This window comes from Lissotriton vulgaris, chromosome 4_1 (assembly GCF_964263255.1).
Source record: "Lissotriton vulgaris chromosome 4_1, aLisVul1.2, whole genome shotgun sequence".
NCBI classification, from domain to species: Eukaryota; Metazoa; Chordata; class Amphibia; order Caudata; family Salamandridae; genus Lissotriton; species Lissotriton vulgaris.
Window position 1 is genome coordinate 1,091,223,472 of NC_141691.1, and position 23,818 is coordinate 1,091,247,289.

Below are 23,818 nucleotides of genomic sequence, written 5' to 3' on the forward strand. Positions count from 1 at the left end.
ACAAAGTTGGTCTTCATCCAGTGGGCAATTTAAATCATCCAGGCATTGAACTTTAATCCGGTTACTGGGCGTCATTTCCGTGAATGAGTAAAATGAGTTGCGTGATGTATTGTTCTGCCTACCTAGTAGTGCTTCTGTTAAAATGCACGGGGGATTATTCTAAATCTGAAAAACTGAACTATACCATTTGTCACATTATTTTCCTCCTATATGCGTTCCACATAGAAAACAATATCTTTGCTACTTTTTCTCAGCATTGGCAAAGCCACTATGTGATAAACATTTCTGCATACATTCATGCAAAACACATTTGTGAATTCCTGTGTGTACCTTTCTTGGTAAATTAAAGCTAGATGTATTGCCTTTGCCATTGCTTGTTTTGCTTTTTTATGCCTAGAGGCGTCCAGAAAGAATGGAGACTGCCAGCTCCAGCGCATTTCTTCCTGAACCAGATTTTTGCTTTTCCTGCTATCAATGCTCCAAAGCTTTTTCTTGGCTCGCAAACAGCCCTATTGAATGTGCTGTATATTTTATTAATTTTCTCTCTTTCAATATAAACATACAATTGTATATGAATTACTCACAATAAAGACAATGCTGTTATGATCCAGTGTGCATGAGTTTAGACATTTTCATCATGTAATCACAGCAACATATACATCTTTAGCATATGCATTCGTGTCCAAGTATGAACCATTGTGTTCTTCCTTTACACACGTATATCTAATGACATATTAATATTTGCAGACCATGAGCGCAGCTTTCTATCAACTGCTGACAGTCTCCAAAGTCGCCTGAATACTTGCAAGTACTCTTCACATATATAACACTTCTCAAAACTCAACGTTCAAAACTCAACGTTCTTTATCGCGTTACCAATATATTTGCATTCTTTCAAAAATGATAGATATTGGCATTTTAATACGAAACTACAACTTTTAAGGAAAGGATAAAAAAGAATTACCAAGTATAAGATTAATGATGAAGCATTGTGGGAGGTGCCGTCTATGAAAAGCTGTGGCTAAGTCAAATGTATAATTATTGGTCTGAGCTGGGGTTCATGTTGTGTACATGGCGGAATAGAAGTCAGGGCGTCGTATGATAAATTTTGCTGTCATGGAATGCTTCTGAGCATGCAAATTCAAGTCCTGTCTCAACAAATGCTACAGAATACTTCAATACATGTTGTGGGACGAACTCACTGGGTGGTATTTCCATCATTGTCGCCTGCTTGCTCCGCCGGAGGTGTGTGTGTGGTACATCATTAGGATGCATGAATGCTTTAAAGATGAAAATCCCAGGATTGCGCTATGGGATACTTGCACAACTCTGCTGTTTCTTCCATGTGGAGGATGGTGCGCTCTGCCTGTGCCCACACCTCTAGGGATTTTTTCCAGCTAATCGATGAAAGGGGGTTTGTGTGTTTCCATCGATTGGTGATCTCCTTTTTGGCGGTTGAGGCCAAGATCGCAGAATCTGGAGCTCACCCTGTTGTCCTTGGTGTGAACATAAAACCCTAATATACATACCTCCCACGTATTGGTCATTTGGGTGTTAGTGCATGCTGTATAAAACTTTATAAACAAAACAAAAAAGTGTCTGTGATCATGTTCCAGTATGACCCTGACATTCTCCACTATGGTCCAGCTTTCTCAGTTCATTCACAAGTACCCTGCCAGCCCAGATCTTCAGAATATCAACATGGGTCATAGCAGTGCTCCTCAGCTAGTTTCCTCGTCATATTAAATAACTTCGGCAGGGAGGATGGTCCTCCCCCCTCCCCCAAAAAATGCGTCCAGCAGCTCATCTGAGGGCAAATATAGTCTACACACATGTGCTGCATGTGATCTGAAATGCTCGCAGAAATTTCTACCATGTTTCAAAGTACCTACGTTATCTATAGAATAGAGCCTGCACCCGAGACAAATGCATTTTATTCAGAACTCAGCTAAATGCTACCCATGGTATATTTGTGAGGAATGTGTTGATTTTCTAGCACGTTCCACTACAACAAACTCTGCATTGGTTTGCCTGTTATTCTCAGATGCATTTCCTTCTTTATTATAATTTGGAATAGATGTTTACGTCTTTGATTTGAAGGTTTTAGTTATTATATACCAACAGCTCACCACGGGCTGCCTGCATAAACTCAAAAATTTGCGGAAATTTCGGCCTTTGCTACCAGTCGAGTGCCGAAAAACGGTTGTTCACGCAACAATCACTTCTCGACTCGATTACTCTAATGGCCTCTATCTTGGTCTACCTAAATATGCGGTGCAACGCTTACAAATCGTGCAGAATGCGGCTGCGAGATTAATAAAACGGGTCCCTTTTAGGCAGCATATCTCTCCGCATCTGCACGAGCTGCATTGGCTACCAGTGGCAAGCAGAATTAAGTTCAAAGTGCTAACCCTGGCTTTCAGAGCGCTAAAAGGCACATGTCCAAATTATCTGAAACTCCGACTTCCCCGCTACCACCAAAAACGTGAGCTACGCTCAAACTCCCTACTCAAGCTAACTGTACCGCACATAAGGAAAGCGAGACTTGGAGGCAGGTCCTTTTCGACCGGCACGGCGAAACTTTGGAATACCCTGCCTCCTGCCATCCAATCCGCCACGTCAGAAGCAAGCTTTAGGAAACTCCTAAAAACCTGGCTTTTTACGCAATAATCCTGCCCCCCTTCCTGACTACTTACTCTTGTTGTGGGACTCGCTAGCGCCGGGACACCTCCCCAGAGGTAGCTGTTCGCGCTCAATAAATTTCTGTATTATTATTATTATTATTAATCAAGGTGTTTTGTTGCATTCCAATGTACCCTTTCTAATTTTGTGTACATTAAAATTGTCATTATTGAAAAGAAGACATACCCGAGTCTGAAAATTATCTGTTGTTGAATATTCATGTTTTAAATAATTACATTGATGTTCTGATTAATTAATAGTCAGCTACCAGTTGGGGCTAGACCAATCAGTGATTATTTTGAATAGATTTGACTGAGAATAATAAGTGAAATTCCTTGTAGGCACTGCTTCCTAGATGTAGCATCAAACAGTTCAGTTATTTGTGATGTATGAGTTTGCTTTACTTTCTATATATTCTTCTACGTCAAAAAATATCCTTTGAAATGTAACATTTATGACAATATAATCCATGTAAAAAGGGGACCACGAGAATGTTGTGATTTAGTTATTTGCAAAAGGTTGAGAAATATACTAAAATGTGATATTTTTAGGTGATGTAGGTCCTGTTTTACTAGGTGACTCGCGTTTCATGTATTCATATGTCACCATATGAATTGTAATTTTCCAAGCCAGAAGTGAACTAATAAATGAATTATTCCTTGCAGCTTCTATTTGATTTCCTGGCATTCAAAAATGACATCAGTTTCTGGAAGAAAAAAAAAAATATGGTTGGAATGTCTACTAAAGCAGGTAAATGTTCTGTTAGTAGTATTACAACTCTCTCAATGTGACACATGAATCCGTAAACGTTATCCATTGTTGTTCCTTTTGTAAATTACCATTGCATGATGAATCAAAGTATTTTGAGACAGTGTGCCTCATGAAGAAAAGTACATTAGATTTGCAAAATCTAAAACAGCTGCGTTAGATGTTATCAGTCCAAAGTACCAATACAAATGCAAGTATGTAAATTGCAAGTGCCAATAAGTATTACACTGTAAGTTATCTTATAAGTATTTATTTGGTGAACATTCCCCCATTGCTATGGCCTCACTGCTCTAAGTGTGCATGCATTTCTTTCTCCTTGCTCTTCGCTGGGTTATGCACGTTAAATGGTTGCAAATAGCCAACAGGTTTCACTCTGCATGAGCAAATTGGTGAGCTTCAAGTGGAGCAGACGGCTGTCTCATGGACTGCTGTATGCTCCTCCTGATGCCCCATTCACAGTGTGCCACGTTTCCATTGCAAAGATGAATGCTGAGCCAAATAATTGCTGTCACATATAGGCCTACATCCCAGTATTCCCCTTTTGTGCACAATGTATTGTACTGTAACATTGACAAAGCACTTACTATCTACTTGTTGGGGACTGAAGAACTTACCTAAATAGGTTGCATGCTAAACTGTAAGGTGTTTGGTTGGGAAGGCACTGCCTTTGTTTTGTTGTTATATGGGAAATGTTTCCATGTCTTGTATGACCACCACTGAAGTGCGGTTATCATGTAATGGGATGCATCACTTACCAGTGCGATGGCTGAAGAAGTTTGAGAGATAGGCTCACATCCTATGTTGTTTTTGTAACTTAGCTGCTTTAATCGGCTCTGCGGGTCCCTTTATGCTATTTCTTATGATCACAGTCCTTATGTTTACTGCACAGACTGTCCTTTCTAAGACTTTAGTTTGTTTATTGACCTGAGCAGACATAGATTAGTGAGAAAGGTAGTCTCGAGGTAGACTTAGTTACAATAATTCTTATATGACTGTTAGTCAATGTGATATCTCAAGAAGCAGTCAGTACGCCAGAAGTCCCCAAACTGTGGGGTATGCCTCCTTAGGAGTCCGTTGCGTCATCAGAAGGTGGCACTTATTCCACAGCAAAATGATTTCCCTTTTTCTCCCTAAAAAGCGTTTGGATTGCGTTTGCCCAAGCGTGGGCATTACCTAGGGCTCTTGTATTGTAGGAGGTCCTAACAGCAGTCAATCATTGCATGGCAACGTTAGCAACAACTCCGTCAGTCAGAGAGACTGCAGTGAGTATAACCAGGAATGCCGGGAAAATATATGTGCGAAAGAGGCACATACAAAATGTAGGCTCTGTGCTGCGTGTGGGTGCTTCTGGCCGAGTTAACATTTTGTTTGTCGCTGCTTGAATTCTCTCGCGCCACTCAGCTGCCTTACCTTCACGTTCCTTGATTATGTCCTGCGTGGCTCCTGCCTGGACCTTTGTGCCCCTGGATTCTGTCCTCTTCCTTCGCCTAAATTTCACTTGCAGTTGCTTGAACGTTCGTGCTGTTGATTTTTTTTACTGCTGATTTGGATATTTGTGCCTAGCTCTCAATAAATTGCAGCTAAGCTTGCACCTTACCCCTTCACCATGCTTCCTACCTGTTGGCAACCTGATGCCCCTGCCCTTTCCCTTCTTAATGTACTAGGCACTTTCACCCTCCCACCAGTGGGCTACCTTTCCAAGAGAAAGATATCCGCCATCTGTTCACATTTAAAGGTTCTGCAAAGACCTGGACATGATTCTTAAGAAGAAGTTTATATGAAGTTGGCAGTGGTCATTTTTAGGTCTCGAGATGCAGCGACTGTGCTGTCTCTTCGAGGCATGCTGTATTAGGTATGGACTTTAAACTCCACCTATTTCCCGGTCCAATTGGTTCCTGTTACTGTACTCTGTAAATGGAGGTTTTTTATTTGTTAATAGGCTTAGTAATCCCTCCTTAGTAACTTCTTTTCTCATGTTGTAACCTCCCATGAGGACTGCCCCTCTTACATGTGTTGTTACTTAGTATGTTATTTATTACACTTGTGAGGACTATTCTTTTAGCTGTCCTCTAGCAATACTCCTGCTCAGCTTGTCTCTTTTCTTTCTTCAGACCTCCGAGCTTCAAAGTCTGCTGCTTTCCCCCTCCTGGTTCACATTAGAAGCCCCCCCACACCTTCTAAACCTAAAAAAAGCTACTCACCGGGGGGGGGGGGGGGAAGCAGCTCCGGTTCAGTCGAAGAGCCAGGTCTTGAGGTTCTTTCTGAAGGTGTAGAAGGTGTTGAGCGTCTGATGTTTACTGGGAGCTCGTTCCAGGTTTTTTCTGCGACGTAGGAGAAAGCGCTTCCTCCTGCTCTGGTTCTGCGGATGCGGGGGATCTGTGCGAGGGCGAGGTCTGCGGAGCGGAGGTTCCTCTTGGGTACGTGGAAGGAGACTCTCTTGTTGAGGTATTTGGGCCTGATGTTGTGGAGGGATTTGTAGGCGTGGTGAGCAGTTTGAAGGTCTCTCTCTTCTCGACGGGGAGCCATTGGAGGTTACTTAGGTGTTGGGTCATGTGTTCGTGCCATGGGGTTCCGAGGACGAGTCTGGCTGTGGCGTTCTGGATGGTCTGTAGCCTGTGTAGGAGAGTTCTGTTGATTCCGGCGTAGAGGGCGTTCCCGTAGTCCAATCTGCTGGTTATGAGTGCGTGGGTGAATGTTTTTCTGCATTCTAGGGGAATCCATTTGAAGGTCTTGCGGAGGATCCGAAGGCAGTTGAAGCTGGTGGAGGCGATGGAGTTGATCTGGCGGGTCATGGTGAAGGAGGAGTCCAGAATGATGCCGAGGTTCCGTGTTTGGTCTGTCGGAGTGGGCGGACTTCCGAGGGTGGATGGCCACCAGGTGTGCATCTTGTCAATGCTCACTACTCAGGCTCAGCTAATGGCTGCCTTTCCTTTTATTCAGCGCGCACAGCTTAATTTTTGAGCCACTTAGACACCAAGTGACAGACTAATACAAACATTTACACAACCAGTCACTAACCCATACATTGACTGAGAGCCCTAATCATTCACTTATACAGTCATGCACCCACTGAATCATCCATAGGGGCACTCATACAGCCGATTCACCAATACACCTTAGCATATATATTTAACATTCATAAACGCTTTTAAAACACACAGTCAATATACGCTCCTCCCCCGCCCGCATACACCACTCTTATTCTCGCTGCTCTGTCTTATCTCTTTTCCTATTCTTTTCACTCTTGAGGTCCTCTTACCCACCTATGTCTGCCTGTTGTCTTTGGGCTCGTTGCCTGTGCGCTAAAGTTACAGTTTTTCAGAGGTCTTGTGCAATCCCACACCTAGATGATATAACTCTATACACTATGTTATGCAGCCGGCCCCTCAGGGGTTGTAGGCGACATGCTGTTTTTAAACCTGCTCCTTGTGTTGTCTCCTTATATCACCAGTGAAACATCCACAGACGCGGCCGGCCCTATATAGGGTTTTGGGCTTAACGCTGCGTACAACCGGACCTGTATTCTGTGTTTTCGCTTGAAAATAAAATAGATCTGAAACAAAATACTCAGTCACAGATGATGTAAACATTGATGTCATTTGAGATGTCACTGACCATTTCATGAGTGTTGATGTGCATTGCGGAGGCACAAGTTATAGATCTGTAGTAGGGGATCTCTGTTATAGTCATAATCTAGTGAATAGTCCCGCTCATGTGCGGGGACCCCGGAGCAATCACAAATAATCTCTTAAGCTGTCTCAATGTGCAGTCCTCAATAGACACTTAAGAGAGAATTTAAAGACAAATAATGCAGCCTATACTACAAAGGCTACACTGTCCAGTACTTCAACTAGATATTCCACCAAAATTAAAATTCAGCACAGCCTGCCAAGTTTCTCTCATAGAAAAACTTCCCCTTTTACCAAGAAAGCCTCTGGAAGATAGAGAGGAAGGGGTGGACAGACAAGCCCCCATAGGCTGCCATTATGTGGCTCAAAACAGGATACTGTCCCTTTAAGGAAACTTTCTAGAACTCTCAGTATCCCAGAATGCACAGCAGGTCCCCTCCACTTTCAGTTCTTTTTTCCGGCTCCTGCTAGCAGGACCCTGGGGCATTGAGCTCTCCATTTTTAGGGTTTATTTCAATTTTATTTTGCACTTTTAAAGTGTTAGAGAGTGTTCACTCGATGTGTTTTTGAGCCTTCCTTAATTACTGGTGTTTTTCTGGTAATTTTGAGCCTTCATTTATCAAATATGCCTGCCTTATTTGATAAATGCCCTGAATGCTCTAGGAAGAAGGCCACGTCCGATCCACACGAGGTGTGTATCCTGTGTCTCCCTTCTGTACATGTTCCTGAGGAGTGTGAGATTTCCCAGACTTTCACCTCCAGGACCCTGAAGGACAGACAGAAGATCAGGCTCCAAGGACTGGAGCAGAAAAAACATCGAGGTCAAGGTGGGTCTGGGCAGGCTGGATCTGCTTCATCTGCCCGTGCTGAGGCCTCGGGGGGGGCTCCCCAGTGAGAAGAAGGCCAGAAAACGCCACCGGTCTCAGTCGACGTCGATAGCCTTGACGTCGGTGTCGAGAGGAATGACCACTGTCTGTTCCCCGTCTCCCCCAGGCTCGGGGTTGAAGCGGCGTCGACGTTAGTCATCGAGGGGACTGACGTCGAGACCTCCGTCGAGGTCGACGTCGGATACAGATTTATTGTCGTCGTCGACCCATTGACGTCGAGAGAAGTCATGCCGGCGCTCGCCGTCGAGGCGACACCGCCGTTCGCCGTCGACGTGGCGTTTGACGTCGAAGAGGAGATCGTCGACGTCGAGAAGATCTTAGATGTCGAGACGAAGAGCGTCGAGGTCACGGAGATCTTCGACATCGAGATAGAGAAGTCTGACGTCGAGACATAGATCATCGATGTCGAGACGCCGTTCGTCGGCGTCGAGAAGGCGTTCGTCGACGCCGAAGAGGCGCTCGGCACCTAAGACTAAGGCTTCGTTCTCCAGGAGACGTTCTAACACCAGAACCTCCTCCAGATCATCGGGGGCACGGCGACGACCTCGTTCACCAACAGTGGGCACGGCCTCTCGGTCTCCCCAGTCGGGTCAGGCTAGGACGAAAAGGAGAGAGAAGTCTCCGGGCTCTGTGTACTCTGTGGTATACTCGCCCCCTAAACCGAGGTCGCCTTCACCACCACCACCGTTGCCAAAGGATCGGCCCCCTCGGATTCCGACGCCACCTCCTCCTCAGCACCTCCTCCTCAGCACCCTCCTCCTCCGCCGCCTCATGGGCTGCCACCGAATCCACCTCCGCCACCTCATGGGCGGCCACCTGCTCCACCGAGGTCGACCTCGTTGCCACGCTTTCCGACTCCGCCTGCATGGCCTCTTCTTCCGAGGCTTCCGGTCAGGCCGCCACAACTTCCGCCGCTGAGACCTGCGGAACGACCAAGGCCGAGGAGGTCTAGATCCCGCTCCGTACGGAGAGGGAGATCCAGGAGTCGCCGCCGTTCGTCTACTAGATCTAGACGGTGCCACAGGAGGGGCAGGTCTAGATCTCATACGGATTCGTCCAGCGCCATGGGCTACTCTCCTACCCTGTCGGGGTCCCCTCGGACGAGGGTGTCGCCTGTGGACGACATTATATCCTTCCAGGATGTACTGCTGAGAGGGACGAGCAAGCTGGGCATCACGCTCACTGTGCCCACGCCGACGACCTCAGTCATTTTTGAGACTCTTCACAAGAAGCAACTGTCTCGACCTCTGTTGCCGTTAGTTCAGGGTTTGGAGGAGCCCGCCATGGAGTTGTTCCTCACTCCTGCGACTACGAAGTCAGCCCCCTCCAGGCTCCAAAAGAAGTACAGGGCTCCTGACTCGGACCCAGTATTTCTCAGGGTGGATCCAGCACCGGATTCGGTGATAGTGACGGCGGCGCAGAAACAACATGCCACCACCCCGTCATCTACAGTGCCTCCAGACAAGGAGAGCCGCTGGATGAAAATTTGCAATGGTTAACCACAGAATTAAGGGCGCTCAGCAAATTCAGAGTCAGTAAAGATATACGTACAGTGGTGCTCTGAAAAGAGGAAGTGGTTACCTACATCCAGAAGCAGTTCTACCTAAGCAGAACCCCAAACATGCAAATACCCTTCCGAGCACTCAAAATGATCAATAAATTATTGCAAAGTTTCAGAGTTCCAAATGTCGTAGTAAGCGCACACTTCCACGTTCAAGTCCAAAATCAAGTTCCAGGATTATATTCCAGATCTTTATTTCCTTGTAGTACAAATCAATCCAATGATCAGCATAAATCTTCACAATGATGCAGCCAACACGTGTTTCGTCGTGATTATTTGATCACAGACTGACTTCCTCAGGGCTGCAACCCAAATAAATAATATCATAAATAAAGAGGACCCTTCTACAACCATTACCACTCACCAGTTAACCGAGTATTAGAAGAGTAGTAAAGTCAGAAGGCCCCTATGAAAACTAGATACAAAATTGAAAAGAAAGGGAAACTATCACCCTCAGCATGCTTCACCTCATGCGTGGAAAGTTTACCTTATATCTCATTATAGAGAAATATACGGCTAAATGAGATCTATTAGAAGATAGTATTGTATTTCACCTATTTGTTAGCACTTTTCTCCAGCTCAAATTGGTTCTCCTTTAGTAGTTATATCCAAATCTGTAATTATAATATATAATAATGTATCGGATTCCCAAACATAAACCACATAATATCAGACCTGGTACCTGATTCCTAAATAGTTGTATTAATTCATGTATTACCACATTTAAAGTGTATCACTGACGCTCGTAATTAAAAAATACGCACTTAGTATGTACTTATAATTACCATCAAATCCAAAGCAAGTTCCAATATTATCTTTATCGGTTTGGTTAGTACTGGTACATCTTTTCCACAACAATGCAATTGTAGGGTTCAAATCTGAAAAAAGAAACCAATTTTGTTCTATACTCGTCACTCACGATATAGTATTAAGCTCACTAAAATAAAATACACCCTACTCACCCCCTCTCGTCCGCACTTCTAGCACATCCTTATCTAGTATCCAAATTCTGACCGTCCTGCTTTCTTCACAACAACGTATATACGAAAATTATCACATTTCCACATGCGTCCCCTGAGAAAATAATATAATCCAGGATATAAACTCAAATATAGTATCTCGTGTCTCGCAGGCTAATTTGTCATTTCCAAATAAAGAAACAGGGATTCAACACTCACCCTAGGTCACCTCGGGTATCTTCGCGTAAAAAATCCGGCGTTTCACACGGGCGCCATCTTGTACTTCCTATTTAAGTGTTTAGAATATAAGCGCCATCTTTTAATGTGCAAAATTCACTATAATAAAGCTCGGGTCGCGTACCTGTTTTACTGTACCACACCACTCAAGTATTCACTGTAATCTATTATTGTTGCCCCAAAGTAAAATTAGGGTAAGGGCAAGGCACACTGTTAATAATGCCTGCGAGTATCCCAACTATCATAATACTCCAAAAACTAGTCGCCAACTCGTAATATGCAAATGATAAGTTTACGTATCTCTTTGCATTAGATCAAAGTTATAAAAATTGTATTCGAATATATATTTAAAACGCCATATGTTCCTCAGAGTATAAAGAGGATACTTATTGGCCACCTTAATGTACATATTTTCCTTGAAAGAATAAAAGAAAAAGAAGGACCATGTTAAGAGTGCTACACAGGACATGCAAGTGCGAGAGAGAGAGAGAGAGAGGGAGAATATCCTACAGTCTTAGACTACACAATTTGAGAAGTGAGTGAGAGTACAGAATGGATATAAGAAGGCGTATTGGTATTCCTCGTTGCGTGAAATCAGTTAGTATTTCTACCACAGGAAAAGGCTAAATTGCAAAATTAAATATAAATCAGTATAAATCCATAACTGCGTGTTTTTGAAGAAGTAGTACTCCGAGTGTACATTTCAAAACATCTCCAATATAACCCAATTTACATCATGGTAAATTCCTATATACAGGATAGGTTGTGATATATTACAATTGGTTATAGTGTTTACAGTATACAAGTTAGTCTTAAACCAATACATAGTCAGTATCTTATCAAACACATTATACACATTGAGGCATCGCCTGTTCACATAAAGTTGAGTCTTTGTCAATAGTATATCTCATTCTTGACCCAGGAAGAATTGGTACTCATTATCAGTATTCATTCCGTCTTCAACTGCCCTTAGTTTCATTAACCAGATCACCTCCTTGCGTCTTAACTTCAGGAGTCTGTTACCTCCCCTTGGATCTTGCACTACATGGTCAATGCCAAAATAGCTAAATTTGTGCTGTTCCTTTTTATCAAAATTTTGTACAGCATGAGCTGCAATGGGGTACCTAGTATCCCCATTCTTCCACACTCTAAAATGCTCCACTATTCTGTCACGTAGTTTTCGAATGGTACTCCCGACATAGATTTTACCACAGGAGCACTCTATTATGTACACTACAAACGTAATATCACACGTAATGAAGGTATTAATCTCAAATCTTTCTGAGCCATTAAAGCTGAAAATAAGCCACATTCTTCTGTGCCCATCTGCATGAACTGCATCAACCACATTTATGAAAGCCCATGATAGGGCTCGTTAGCCAAATCTTAGGTAACCTGGTACGATAACTAGGACTCAAATCATTAGAAAGTGTTTTACCTTTCCTAAAGGTAATACTAGGTCTGTCATTGATAAAAGGTAGGAGATCCTTATCTGCCTTCAACAAATGCCAATGTCTCCTTAATACAGAATACAGTTTATAACTCTCAGTATTATAATTGGTCACAAGACGTACTTTTTGTAATGTCTTATCTTCAGATACCTCCTTCCTTGATGCCAAGGTATGAATTCTTTGTAGTCCATACACCCTTTTCCTTGCCTTCTCATTCACATCACGTTTATAACCTCTGGCTTCAAATCGATTAGCCATATCTTGAATGTTCCAGAGGAATTCTGAATTCACTGAGCAATTCCTACGTGCCCTAACCATCTCACCATAGGGTATCGAATTTATCTGGCTCTTTGGGTGACAGCTTGTCGCATGCAGTACTGAATTACAACTCGTCTCTTTCCTGTACATCCTGGAACAAAGTTTGTCGTCCTGAACATATAATTCAATATCTAGGAAAGAAATTCTCTCATGATTATATTGGGTGGTAATTCTCAAGTTAACATCATTATCATTCAAATAACCAAAGAAATCATGCAAATCATCAAGGGTCCCAGTCCAAATCATCAACCAATCATCTATAAAACGACCCCAATAATAAATGAAATCCACCCACCTCTGACCGCGACGGCCCCAGATCCACTCCGCCTCAAACCACCCCAAAAAGAGGTTGGCAAAGGACGGAGCGAATCTGGAACTCATCGCAGTACCGAGGCATTGTCTGTGCCATTTGTTGTCCTGTATAAATACATTGTTCTTCAGTACAAGTTCAGTCATTTCCAAAACCATTTTGGTATGCTCTAATAATTCAGCCGGTCTCCTGTTGCGAAAGGTTTCTAGAGCAGCAATTCTTAAATGGTGCTGTATATTTGAATACAGGGAGACCACATCTAGGGTCACTAGATACAGCCCAGTCTCCCACGTCACATCCGTCAAAATATTGAGTACATGTTTGGTGTCTTGAATATGGGAGGGAAGATTGCATACATATGGTCTTAAAAAAGTATCAATAAATTCTGACAATCTCTCAGTTGGACCACCAATCCCCGAAATTATGGGCCTACCCGGTGGATTCTCTCTGTCTTTATGAACTTTGGGTAAAGTGTATAAACATGGTGCATGTGGGTAGGTTACTGTCAAGTAATTGAATTCATCCAAATCTAAAAGTGTCTGGTCATACCACAGTCTGAATCTGTCATTTATCATTAATTTAAGTCTTTCAAGTGGGTTCCCCTTTAATGGTTCATAATATCTCACATCATTTGATTGTGAGAGAATCTCTGCCTTATATTTGATGGTATCCATAATAACAATATTACAACCCTTGTCCGCCACGCGAATAGTAATGTCATCATTATTCTTCAGTATTTTGAGTGCACTTCTCTCACCTTCAGTTAAATTGTCCTGTTTCCTATAGGAACCACTTTTAAGCTGTTGTTTAATCAATTTATCAATATCCAACTCTACTGATCTGTAAAATGCGTCTATAGTATTACCAGTCGAGACTGGTGGAGTCCATTTAGATTTTAGTTTAAGACCACTGCTTTCACTAAGAAATCTATTTACCTCCAAGTCTTCCAGTAATTGTGATGTCGTAATAGGATCTTCTTCATTCTCAGTTAGAGACAATAGTAATTTCGTTGCATTAATCCCTTCAATAGTCAATTCACTCATATGTTTTATTTCAGTTGTACATTTCTCCTTTCTTGGTACATGTACAAAAAAATTGTAATGTGGTAATACATGAATTAATACAACTATTTAGGAATCAGGTACCAGGTCTGATATTATGTGGTTTATGTTTGGGAATCCGATACATTATTATATATTATAATTACAGATTTGGATATAACTACTAAAGGAGGACCAATTTGAGCTGGAGAAAAGTGCTAACAAATAGGTGAAATACAATACTATCTTCTAATAGACCTCATTTAGCCGTATATTTCTCTATAATGGGATATAAGGTAAACTTTCCACGCATGAGGTGAAGCATGCTGAGGGTGATAGTTTCCCTTTCTTTTCAATTTTGTATCTAGTTTTCATAGGGGCCTTCTGACTTTACTACTCATCTAATACTCGTTTAACTGGTGAGTGGTAATGATTATAGAAGGATCCTCTTTATTTATGATATTATTTATTTGGGTTGCAGCCCTGAGGAAGTCAGTCTGTGATCAAATAATCACGACGAAACACGTGTTGGCTGCATCATTGTGAAGATTTATGCTGATCATTGGATTGATTTGTACTACAAGGAAATAAAGATCTGGAATATAATCCTGGAACTTGATTTTGGACTTGAACGTGGAAGTGTGCGCTTACTACGACATTTGGAACTCTGAAACTTTGCAATAATTTATTGATCATTTTGAGTGCTCACGAGGGTATTTGCAGAGCAGCTGGATGGATTCGGCAGGCAGGAAGATCTGCGGGACGTCCGCCACCTCCATGAAGGCTGCGAGTGCCTAAGTGTTGTTGGGAAGGTACGATCGGGCTCTGTGGGAGTCCCTCCAACAGTTCGCTGACCTCCTGCACAAGGAGAAGAGGGAGGGTTTCATGGAGATCCTGAACGAGGGGCTGCTGGTCTCTAATCAACTGATCAGCGCAGCTGCGGATTCATCGCTCCTGGCAGCCCACGGGTACTGCCATGGAGTCAACCAGAGACGTCATGCCTGGCTGCGGCTTACGTCCTTGAAACCTGAGGCCCAACAGAGGGTGGCCAACTTACCCTTTTCGGGCGAGACCCTCTTTGGAAAGCACGCTGACGATGAAATGGCCCGGATGAAGGCAGAGGCTGAAACCCTGACGGCTGTCGGGTTGGAGAAGCCCAAGAAACAAAAGAAGACCTACTGCCCATTCCAGAGACGGTATGGGGCGCAGGGCAGGGGGCGAGGCCAGCAAACTGGACAGCAACAACAACAGCAGTTCCAGAGGAGGCCCTTCCAAAAACGTCAGAAGGGCCGGGGTGGGCAGCAATCTGCCACCGCGACCAAAGGCCCGGCCGGGTCTAGGCCCTGAGCTGTTACTTCCCCGTCTTCCGTTACCCACTCCGGTGGGGGGAAGTGTCCAATACTACCTGGCAGAGTGGAGAAAAATTACTCAGGACAAGTGGGTGCTGAATATTATTTGCAATGGATACAGTCTTCGGTTCATCAGTCCGCCTCCAGCAATTCCACTGGTTTGCTCGCAGTTTCAGCTGCGCGAGCTCCAGGCGGAGGCCAATACCCTGTTAAGAAAAAGGGAGATAGAAGACGTCCCTATGTCTTAAAGGGGAAGAGGTCTTTACTCCCGGTTCTTTCTGGTACGCAAGAAAGACAAGAACGAGTTCAGGCCCTTTCTGGATTTGCGGCAAGCAAACAAATAGATTCGCAGGAAAAAGTTTTGCATGTTGTCTTTGAACCAGATTTACCCTCAACTGCAATGGGGAGACTGGCTGTGCGCGATAGACCTACAGGATGCATACTTCCATGTGCCCATTGCACAGAAACACCGGAAGTTCCTGCGATTCCAAGTCGGCGCCAATCATTATCAATACACAGTACTACCGTTCGGGCTGAAGTCTGCACCCAGGACATTTTCAAAATGCATGGCAGTGGTAGCGGCACATCTGAGAAATAACAAGGTGTTTGTCTACCCGTACCTGGACGATTGGTTGATCAAGGCATCCTCCTTCGCGGAAGCTCAATCGCACTTCCAGAAGACGTCCGTTCTCCTGAACAAGCTGGGGTTGCACATCAACATGTCCAAGTCTGTCCCGACACCGGTCCAGTGTCTCCAGTACTTGGGAGCCTCCATCAATACGCTGTCAGCAAGCGTGTCTCCTTCGGAGGAGAGATTTTTATCACTCCTTCGGAAGGCTCAGGCTCTTATGACCGTTCCACCTACAACAGCGAGGATGGTGTCTTCTCTACTGGGGTTGACAGCCTCCTGTATCTTCCTCACGCCACACGCACGGCTGCACATGAGACCGCTGCAGGAGTGTCTGGAGGATCAGTGGGACCAGAAGCGAAGAAACTGGGACAACAAGATACGACTGTCTCTGCATGCTCTACAGTCTCTGAAATGGTGGTGTTCAGCGGAGAACCTCCTCAAAGGGGTTCCCTTCCACAAGGACATTCCCACTCAGACCATTGTGACGGATGCTTCTCTCCACAGCTGGGGAGCGCATTCCGGAGAGTTACAGATACAAGGAACGTGGTCCCCGACGGAGTCCACGTATCATATAAATTTCCTGGAACTCGGAGCGGTTCACTTGGCACTGAAGGCCTTTCATCCGTCCTTTCAGACCACCTCTCTGCTTGTACAGACGGACAATACGACCACGATGTATTACCTCAACAAGCACGGGGGTTCGAGATCGCGCACTCTGTCTCAGGAGGCGCAGGCGATCTGGCACTGGCTGCTGGCCAGAGGACTGACGATAACGGCTACCCATCTGCCAGGTGTGCAAAATGTTGAGGCGCTGAGCAGACTGATTCAGGAAAACCACGAATGGGTCATAAACGACAAAGTACTCAGAGACGTCTTCGCCAGGTGGGGCACTCCAGACGTGGATCTGTTCGCCACCGCCGAAAACAGCAAATGCCGAGACTTCGCGTCCAGGTATTACCAGCATGGGATGCTGGGGAATGCGCTATGGATCAACTGGTCGAACAGCTTTCTGTACGCTTTTCCACCCATTCCGCTGATTCCGGCGGTGCTCATCAAACTGTCCCAGTCCAGGGCGCGGATGATCCTAATTGCCCCGGAATGGCCCAGACAGTGGTGGTTCACGGACCTGCTTCACCGGTCTCTTCTCCCTCACATACGGCTGCTGTGCAGGCCGGACCTTCTCACGAAGTTCGGGGGACGGATGGTACACCCCAACCTCTCGTCTTTGAGTTTGGCGGCATGGCTCCTGAGATAGTACAATATGGCCATTTGAATCTCCCTGCGGATTGTATGGACATACTGAAGGAGGCTAAGAGACCTTCTACTAGGACTTCTTATGCTTACAAGTGGAAGAGATTCTGCATCTGGTGCAAGTCCGAGAACTAAGATCCGACAACATGTAAGGAAGATGTCATCCTTCCATATCTTTTGCATTTGGCGCAGTCTGGCCTTAACTTCCATTCCATTAAGGTCCATCTAGCTGTGCTGACTGCCTACAGGAAATGTCCTTCACAGACTTCCTTTTTCCAAATTCCTGTGATAAAGGATTTTTTGGAAGGCTTGAAGAAAGTGTTTCCTCCTGTTCGTCTTCCTTCGCCTTCATGAGAATTGAATGTGGTGCTGTCCAGATTGATGAAGGAATCTTTTGAACCTATTAATAAGGCTTCGCTACAGCACCTGTCCTGGAAGGCGGCGTTCCTCGTGGCCATTACATCGGCCCGCAGGGTGAGTGAAATTCAGGCATTGTGTTGCCAAGAACCTTATACTGTATTTCATGCTGCTAAGGTTGTAATGCGTACTCACCCTAAGTTTCTTCCTCAGGTTATTTCTGATTTCCATGTTAACCAGACTATAACGTTACCTACATTTTTTCAGAATCCCTCCACTCCAGCGGAAATATCTCTTCATTCCCTGGATGTCAGAAGGGTGTTGAAATTTTATCTGGATAAAACCAAGGATATTCTTAGGTCAGACCAATTGTTTATCAACTATGGCTCAGTCAAGACCGGTCTCGCTACCTCTAAACAATCCATCTCGAGGTGGATTGTGTCCTGTATACAATTGTGTTATCAAAAGGCTAATAAGACCTTAGGGGGTAAGCCTAAGGCTCATTCCACCAGGGGCAAAGCGGCCACGACCGCTTTGCTCCGTAATGTTCCCATTGCAGAGATCTGCAGGAATCTACACAGGTAAGCCAGTAATCATCAGGGGGCGGAGCGGTTGAGCTACGTTAACAAGCAGGAAACAGAAGTTACCATTTGCTTGCTGCTACTTTTCCTGGACACTTGGGCGCTGATGAAGGCAAGGAATTTGCAGAAATGCATTCGCTAGAAACTCGAATAAAGTGCTCCAAAAGGTTTCCCCCTCGTGTGGCCTCCGCTCTTTGATAAAAGGAGGTGTTTGGACATTTGATCGCGTCAGCCAGCGACGCGCCTTGGAGGCCCCCGCTTCGTTTAAGGGCACACACTTATACTGGCTCTACTGCTGTCACAGCAGTTTCGTTTTTCCAAGGTGTTGGAAAGTCTGTAGCCCGCCCTGCACACCGGGAGGAGATACGGCGGTTGTGAGGTTATTAACCTCACATTGGGCAGTGTGCCTTGTCACGTTAGCCCTCACTTAAAGGTTTCCTGGTCTCGGGGGCTGAAGCGGCAAGGGGACCTGAGGAGCCACGATGTTCGGGGTTCACAAGCAGGAACATTGTTTTAAAGGGCAAGCATCGTCTCCTGTACTCCCGCATTACCACTCGGCAGGAACTTTCACCCCCCTGCACCAGCCATCTGGAGCCGCAACAATGCATTCTGGCCCGTGTAGTTCACCACCACCATTGGGAATCTACACAGGTGAGCCAGTAATCATCAGGGGGAGGAGCGGTTAAGCTACGTTAACAAGCAGGAAACAGAACTTACCATTTGCTTGCTGCTACTTTTCCTGGGCACTTGGGCGCTGATGAAGGCAAGGAATTTGCAGAAATGCATTCGCTAGAAACTCGAATAAAGTGCTCCAAAAGGTTTCCCCCTCGTGTGGCCTCCGCTCTTTGATAAAAGGAGGTGTTTGGACATTTGATCGCGTCAGCCATCGACGCGCCTTGGAGGCCCCCGCTTCGTTTAAGGGCACAGACTTATACTGGCTCTACTGCTGTCACAGCAGTTTCGTTTTTCCAAGGTGTTGGAAAGTCTGTAGCCCGCCCTGCACACCGGGAGGAGATACGGCGGTTGTGAGGTTATTAACCTCACATTGGGCAGTGTGCCTTGTCACGTTAGCCCCCGCTTAAAGGTTTCCTGGTCTCGGGGGCTGAAGCGGCAAGGGGACCTGAGGAGCCACGATGTTCGGGGTTCACAAGCAGGAACATTGTTTTAAAGGGCAAGCATCGTCTCCTGTACTCCCGCATTACCACTCGGCAGGAACTTTCACCCCCCTGCACCAGCCATCTGGAGCCGCAACAATGCATTCTGGCCCGTGTAGTTCACCACCACCATTGGGAATCTACACAGGTGAGCCAGTAATCATCAGGGGGCGGAGCGGTTGAGCTACGTTAACAAGCAGGAAACAGAACATACCATTTGCTTGCTGCTACTTTTCCTGGACACTTGGGCGCTGATAAAGGCAAGGAATTTGCCGAAATGCATTCGCTAGAAACTCGAATAAAGTGCTCCAAAAGGTTTCCCCCTCGTGTGGCATCCGCTCTTTGATAAAAGGAGGTGTTTGGACATTTGATCGCGTCAGCCAGCGACGCGCTTTGGAGGCCCCCGCTTCGTTTAAGGGCACGGACTTATACTGGCTCTACTGCTGTCACTGCAGTTTCGTTTTTCCAAGGTGTTGGAAAGTCTGTAGCCCGCCCTGCACACCGGGAGGAGATACGGCGGTTGTGAGGTTATTAACCTCACATTGGGCAGTGTGCCTTGTCACGTTAGCCCCCGCTTAAAGGTTTCCTGGTCTCGGGGGCTGAAGCGGCAAGGGGACCTGAGGAGCCACGATGTTCGGGGTTCACAAGCAGGAACATTGTTTTAAAGGGCAAGCATCGTCTCCTGTACTCCCGCATTACCACTCGGCAGGAACTTTCACCCCCCTGCACCAGCCATCTGGAGCCGCAACAATGCATTCTGGCCCGTGTAGTTCACCACCACCATTGGGAATCTACACAGGTGAGCCAGTAGTCATCAGGGGGCGGAGCGGTTGAGCTACGTTAACAAGCATGAAACAGAACTTACCATTTGCTTGCTGCTACTTTTCCTGGACACTTGGGCGCTGATGAAGGCAAGGAATTTGCCGAAATGCATTCCCTAGAAACTCGAATAAAGTGTTCCAAAAGGTTTCCCCCTCGTGTGGCCTCCGCTCTTTGATAAAATGAGGTGTTTGGACATATATATATATATATATATATATATATATATGTATGTATATATATATATAAAAATAAAGGTCATATATACTCTAAAAAAAAAATGAAGGTTAAAGGGACGTTAGAGTTAGGAAGTGGAATAAAAAAAACGTATTAATTCACTGACTGAAAAGAACAGGTTACAGAGACGTTCTAGTAGTTAGACTCCGGTTTCACTCGTACAAAACCAGAGGAATTCAGCAGTTATAGTTAGCTGAGCTAACTATAACTCACACCTCTGCAATGCACCGCTTATGACCTCACATTATACATCATTCATGACATGGTCAGTGAAATCACTGATGACATCATACAGTGACTTTGAGTTTTCTTAAAAAGTTTGGTTGATAAATATATATACCAAGGTGTATTGGTTATTCAGTGGGTGTATGAGTGAATGATCCAGTGGTTGTGTGACTGACCATATATGTGAGTGATTAGGTGTCTCAGTGAATGTATTGGTGAGTTGGGTGATTGTCTGCATCCTTCTGTTACTTGGTGTCTAAGTTGCTGTATGGTTTGGTGAGTGGGTACATGAGTGGCTGTCTGGGTAATTGATTGGTTGTCTGAGTACCTGTATGGGTGTATGAGTGTCTGTGTGGGTGAGTGAGGGTGTGTGTGACTGCCTGCATGGATTAGTGAGTGGGTGAGTTAGTGGCTGTATGGGTTAGTGAGTTTGTCCGTGAGGGGCTGTACAGGTAACTGAATGTGTGTTTGGCTGTGTCGGTGAGTGAATGGATGTGTCAGTGGTATATGGGTGAGTAACTGTATATGTGAAAGGCAGTATAGGTGAGTGTTGGAGTATATGAGTGACAGTATGTTTGAAAGAGTGATTATGTCAGTGACTGTACTTGTGACTATATGTTAGTATCTGTATGAATAAGTGAGTGGCTGTGTGATTGACTATGTGGGTGAGTGAGTAGGTGTGTGAGTAGCTCTATGGGTGACTGACAGTGTGTTAGTGGCTGAATGGGTGTAAGAGTGGATATATTAGTGGCTGTATTTAGTGAGCTGTATGGGTGACTTAGTGGCTCTGTGTGTAGACCTATGAATCAGTGAGTGAGTATGTAAGTACTGGTATGAGTATGTCAATCGTTTTGAGAATGGTAGTGTGGAAGTTGGAGTGGATGTATGAATGGTTATATTGAGGTGGGTGTGTCATATTCTATGAATGATATCAGTGATGCCCTTTGAGATGTCATCAGTGATATCATTGACCATGTCATCAGTGATGTAATATGTGAGGTCATAAGCAGTACATAACAGGGGCGCGAGTTATAGTTAGCTCAGCTAACTAGAACTGCTGAATTTCACTGGTTTTATACGAGTGAAACCTGAGCCTAACTATAACGTCCCTGGAACCATTGTTTTTTTCAGTGAATTTCTATGTTTTTTTAACTAGTAGTCATGTTTACAGAGTGGTGGAGAAAGGGGGCTGGGCCTCCCATCAACTCTCAGGAATCCCACTGTGTAAGACTTGCAGGAGGAGATACTAGGAGAGCTTCTTGGCCCCCAAGGTCCCTCAGGAGTAAAGTGGACTTCATCCCCCATCTAGTTGTGCACCACGAACCACGTTTGCAGAGTGGTGGAGAAAGGGGGCGTGACCTCAGAAGATCTCTTAGCAATCCTGCTGTGTGGGACTTGTTGGAGATAACAGGATGGGTAGTTGGCCCCCAAGGACATCCTTGGGGGCCAACTACCCCTCCTGTTACCTCAAGTAAGTCCCACACAGCAGGATTGCTGAGACCTGGTAGGAAGACACTCCCTCTTTCTCCACCACTCTGCAAACGTGCCTCCTGGTGCACTACGAGTGGGGTAGATGAAGTCCCCTTGGCTATTGAGGGATCTTGGGGGCCAACTACCCCTCCTGTTACCTCCAGCATGTCCTACACAGTGGGTTTGCTGAGAGGTTTTCGGTGCAACAAATTAAATGTAGTAAAAATACTTTTAACTCCCAGCCGGGTCCCTGTGGGACCCCCCCCCCCCCCAATCTGGAAGATCAGGTTATTCCTACTCTGCCCCCTTTTCGTTCTTTTTTTACTTTTTTGGTGGGACTCTGCTTCAAGCCAAGTCCCAGGATGGCTGCCAATGCTTCCTGTTTGAATTGTTGGCAGCCAATAAAATTTTAGAAGGAACTGCAATTCCACTGCAAGGATTCGAGTCCCCAGATATCTGTATTTTTTAAACCTAAATCTCTGAAACTACTGAAAGGATTCACACCAAATCAAAAAGCACACTTCATGGACCAACATCAAGTTTTCTGCCAAATTTGGTGTAATTCCTTTCAGCAGTTCTGGCTTTAGTCGTTGTCAAAAAATAAAAAATCCCCATAGGCACAACGTGGGTGAAAAAAAACGTTTTGGGACTCCCTTTTTTCTCAGCCCCTGGTTGACGGACCCCCCATAATCTTTCAACATAGCAGCTGAACCAACAAGCATTTGCAATGCAGTAGGTCTCGCATTTACGCGAGTTTGAGCTATTGACATTGCAAATAACAATGCCTTTATTTTTGTTTTCGTTTTTACAACATAAATAAAAGGCATTGTCATTTACAATGCCAATAGCTTAAATTCACGTAAATGCGAGACATTACATTGCAAATGCTTGTTTTGTTTGCAGTGAAGCTTTTTTTTAAAGTCAATTAGAGTTAAAGCTATATTGAGGCTGTAAATCAAGCGATCAGCTCTCAGGAGAGCGCAGGAAGGGAAGTGTTTCAGGGTGGGGAGATGAGAGCCTGGGACATGCAGGGGTGTGGACTTGAATAAAATATCTACTTGTCCATGGGGCAGGTTGCTTCATACATTTACTTTTTCCTGTAACAAAATCCACTTGTCCATTTGGTGCCATGTAGTGCAGCGACAAATTATTGCAGCAATCTCATTATATAAGAGCCCTGATATAGTCTGTCTGATTATGCCAGGGCTCATACAATAGTAGTGTTTGAATATTGGTAATCTGCTTATGTTGTCACGTTTCCGCAGATCTACACACAGGGGTTGAAGGTAGTGGTAAGCAATAGTTCCAAGGTTAGAATGCCCTTTTGAGTCTGTGCAAACCTACGAACTTAACTGTTTTAAGGGTTTTCAAAAACTCTTCTCAAATCTTTTCCCATACTGAAGAAAGTTTGGAAATTTACTCCTGACAATGGCAGACTTAAAGCTTCTTCCAGAGCTGGGGAAAAAAAAAGATGGAGAGAAAGTGAACTTGCAAACACTCAGATTTTCACATGAACAAATCCACGCATAAATATTTGCTCATGCTAAAATGCAGTACCTAAATATTTTCTAGGAGGACTACTTTTTGTCCTACTTCTGTAAATTCTTGGGCATTCACGAAAGCCGTATAGCTGCACTTAATGCAAGGACATAAACCATGGGTGCACTTTTTAGACTCAATTTAATAATTGAACCCCTAATTTGGTCTAGCGTTGAACGTGACCTTTTGTGTTTATTTAAATTCTGTCTCTCTCTCTCTGCATCGGCAGTGAGTGACAGCATTCTGCTCTTTGATAAGGAGCATATCGGCACACAACATCGTTTTATTCAGTGCCAGTAACTACTGTGGTAGTATGTCCTTTTGGAGACCAAAAACTATTTTTGCTTTTGCCAATGTTTGTTA

General features: G+C 44.8%; 1 protein-coding gene across 4 annotated transcripts in view; it reads left to right on the forward strand.

The window, feature by feature from the left end:
- Positions 1–23,818, forward strand: part of CLPTM1L (CLPTM1 like) — a 2,174,700-nt gene that overhangs the window by 863,201 nt on the left and 1,287,681 nt on the right. For all 4 annotated transcript variants that reach the window (XM_086965311.1, XM_086965312.1, XM_086965310.1 and 1 more), the window contains one exon: positions 3,348–3,432. In XM_086965311.1, the coding sequence (XP_086821437.1) occupies positions 3,348–3,432 (85 nt within the window). The remainder of the gene's footprint in view (positions 1–3,347; positions 3,433–23,818) is intronic.